Raw genomic sequence first — 3,051 nt, 5'->3', positions numbered from 1 at the left:
TATATATAAAGGTATAAGTCATAGTTTGGGCTGGGAAGACCTTGAAACCTTGACTCCTACCTAAGTTAGGTTAAGGTGTAACACAGGTTTGAGTGTTTATAGGGGATGTAAGTGGAGAAATAAAAGTGCTTTAGTTATTTTTGGATGGCACCAAGCAGATCTTTTCCTCCCTCCCTCAGTAGTTTTCTACTTCAGTGGTTTTCTGCTGGCAGCACAGGACTAGGGTGTCCTGTCTCAGTGTGGCTCCTCAGATGGAGTCCTCAGGCTGCTGCAGCTTTGACTGGCACTGCATTGGTTTGGTCTTTCAACCTCATTTTCCCATGGAACACGCTTCTCCCTTTGTGTGGGTGTGCAGATCTGCTCTGCTGGGCTAGGAGTGCTTCTGCATACTGGAACACTTCCTAAACAATTCCTTTTTTTCCCCTATTGAGACAGGAAATTGTGCCTCCAAATGCTGCCTCTGATGCCTACTTCATTTTCTACTCATAGCAAGGTGGGCAACCAACCTGCTCTGCCCAACCTGACCCTGAACCACAGAAAGGACTTTTCTTTCCTTTTTACACTGGCAGGGGAAGGGGAGAAGCTTCCTCCTGATGTTACCTGCATCAACAAATGACCCAACTAGCACCTAACATCAGCTTTTTAATTGCTAACCCATGGATTCAAGGTATGAAAACGTGGGTCTCATAAAAAGGTGTTTCCTACAAGCAGAAAGGGGCCCCTGTGTCCAGCAGCAGGTGACCATGGTCCTCTTTCTCCTAGCTGAATGGATTAAAGAGAAGATGGAGATCATCTGAAAGTTTATACCTGAGTAATGGGGTGCTCTGCTCGGCCAACGTTTCCACTGGGTTTTGATAGTATTTATTTCAACACTGGTGTATCAGTTTGTGCTCAGGAGCCCCAGGCCTGGACCTGTGCTAGCAGGTAAGGGACTCGGAGGGGAATGTCTGCTTGTGGCAGAGTTCCCAATGTCTTTCAAATCAAGGGATGAACCTTCAGCATCTTCCTCATTCCAGCAGGAGCTCAGAGCAAACTTCTATTGAAAGGCAGCTCTTGTGGAATTTTCACAACAGAAATTTAGTGAAGGATGCTCGATTTTCTCTGACCCTTTGGAAGCATCACCAGAGTTCTACAGCTTCCTGCTTTCCCTTCCCACTTTCCTGCTCCACAGTTTCCTCATGGCACTCTTCACCTCCTCGTTTCTCAGCGTGTAGATGAGTGGGTTCAGCACGGGTGTGATGATGGTGTAAAACACTGCCACAGCCTTGTCCTCCAGCAGACTGCTGGATGGACGTATGTAGATGAATATGCATGGCCCAAAGAACAGGATCACCACGGTGATGTGGGACCCACAAGTGGAGAGGGCCCTGCGCCAGCCTTTGGGTGTCTGACTCTTCAAGGAACCCAGAATGACCACGTAGGACATGAGCAGGATGAAGAAACAGCTCAGAGGAATTCCACTGTTGGCAACGGCAACGATGCCCACGGCGTAGGTGTCGGTACAGGCCAGCTGTAGTAGGGGGTGGACATCACAGAAGTAGTGGTCAATTTTGTTAGGGCCACAGAAGGGGAGCTGAGTGGTTAGAAGAGCCTGCACGATGGAGTGCACAAAGCCTCCTACCCACGAGCCAATCACCATCCAACCACACACACGCCTGGTCATGAGGGTGGTGTAGTGGAGGGGTCTGCAGATGGCAACGTAGCGATCGTAGGCCATCACTGTGAGGAGGTAGATCTCTGTGCCACCAAAGAAATGCACCCCGAAGAGCTGAGCTATGCAACCCGCAAAGGAGATGGTTTTATTTTCAGCAAGGAAGTCAGCAATCATTTTGGGAGCTGTGACAGAAGAGTAGCAGATATCCACAAAGGACAAGTAGCAGAGGAAGAAGTACATGGGGGAGTTCAGACGTTGGCTGCTAGTTACAGTGATAACAATGAGCAGATTTCCTGCCACAATCATCATGTAGAAGAACAGAAACATCACAAAACATATTTTCTCCACCCCTTCATTCACTGAGAGGCCCAGAAGAATGAATTCCTTCACTCTGGTTGTGTTCTCCATGTTAATGAGCGTGGCAGTGATACTCAGTGTAGAGTCTAGACACATGGGGAAAAAAAAGGGAAATGGTTCATCAGGTCTTTTCATTATTAAAAATGAATTCTTTATCAAAACAGCATAGACACCAAGAAATATATAGGATTAGTATTAAGTTTATGAAGTTGTTGGGGTTTTTTCTTAGCCCCATATGTATTTAATTCTCCTTTCATGAGGCTTCAGCCATTCCTTTTACCACTCTGAGACAGGTCTGCTCTGGGATATGTTCCTTTATCCTGGTCCTCCAGGACTGTGAAGGACTCTATCAGAGTAAAGTTAACTTCAGAGAATCAACCTTTTCATCCCCTGAAAGCAGCTCAGAGCTTTCCATGATGTCATCCCCCCCTTTTTTTTTTCATGCTATGGTTGAACTCTGGGCATTTTTACACCTCTACAGTTTCTCTCTTCAGACATGGTCACCTTCCAGTGTCACTGTGGGGCCTCTTTGACTTGGCCTGTTCCAGCCCCCAGAGCAGTAGATGTCACTGCAAACAAATAATCTTCATCTTTAAAAAGACTTAGTCCTTAATGTTACCAATTTGCCATCATGCACCCAGATATCAAAGTTCCTTTGGTCAAAGCCTGGAAACCACTGGATTAAACTCTGGTTTATAGAGCTTAACCAAAAATAAGCACCTCTCAGAAACAAATTATCAGCTGTAGAGGATTTATCCTAGGGTCAAAATATCCCCAGTCAAGACTTGGCATTGAAAGCCCTGCCCAGTGGAGCACAAGCAGTTCTCCCTGTGTGTGCAGGTGATCTGAACAGATCACTGGAATCATTCAGTCAATCCAGCACCTATCCATAACGACAGCAAAATCAGAAACTCTTGTGCAGGCAAAAATAACTGATCGAGCATCCACAGGAAATACTGAAATGGAGAAAACCCAAAATTGCTCTTGAACCCACAAAGTACAGCCTAGAGAGGAAGTTGGGAAAGTCAGGGACTTTTCCT

At 46.2% G+C, this 3,051-nt stretch overlaps 1 protein-coding gene across 1 annotated transcript; it reads right to left on the bottom strand.

The window, feature by feature from the left end:
• Window positions 1-1,129: 1,129 nt before the first annotated feature.
• LOC103771738 (olfactory receptor 4S2-like) lies at window positions 1,130-2,068 on the bottom strand. The gene has a single exon (XM_008939043.1). It carries the CDS (start codon window positions 2,060-2,062, stop codon window positions 1,130-1,132), a length of 933 nt encoding a protein of 310 aa, XP_008937291.1. The 5' UTR covers window positions 2,063-2,068.
• Window positions 2,069-3,051: the final 983 nt, after the last annotated feature.

This window comes from Merops nubicus, unplaced genomic scaffold, assembly GCF_000691845.1.
Source record: "Merops nubicus isolate BGI_N331 unplaced genomic scaffold, ASM69184v1 scaffold1444, whole genome shotgun sequence".
NCBI classification, from domain to species: domain Eukaryota; kingdom Metazoa; phylum Chordata; class Aves; order Coraciiformes; family Meropidae; genus Merops; species Merops nubicus.
The sequence above is the reverse complement of the archived record's forward strand: the minus strand, read 5'-3'. Positions and strand labels throughout refer to the sequence as shown.

Excerpts from the sequence above, each read along its gene's own strand:
- LOC103771738 (XM_008939043.1), bottom strand. The coding sequence starts at position 2,062 with ATGGAGAACACAACCAGAGTGAAGGAATTCATTCTTCTGGGCCTCTCA.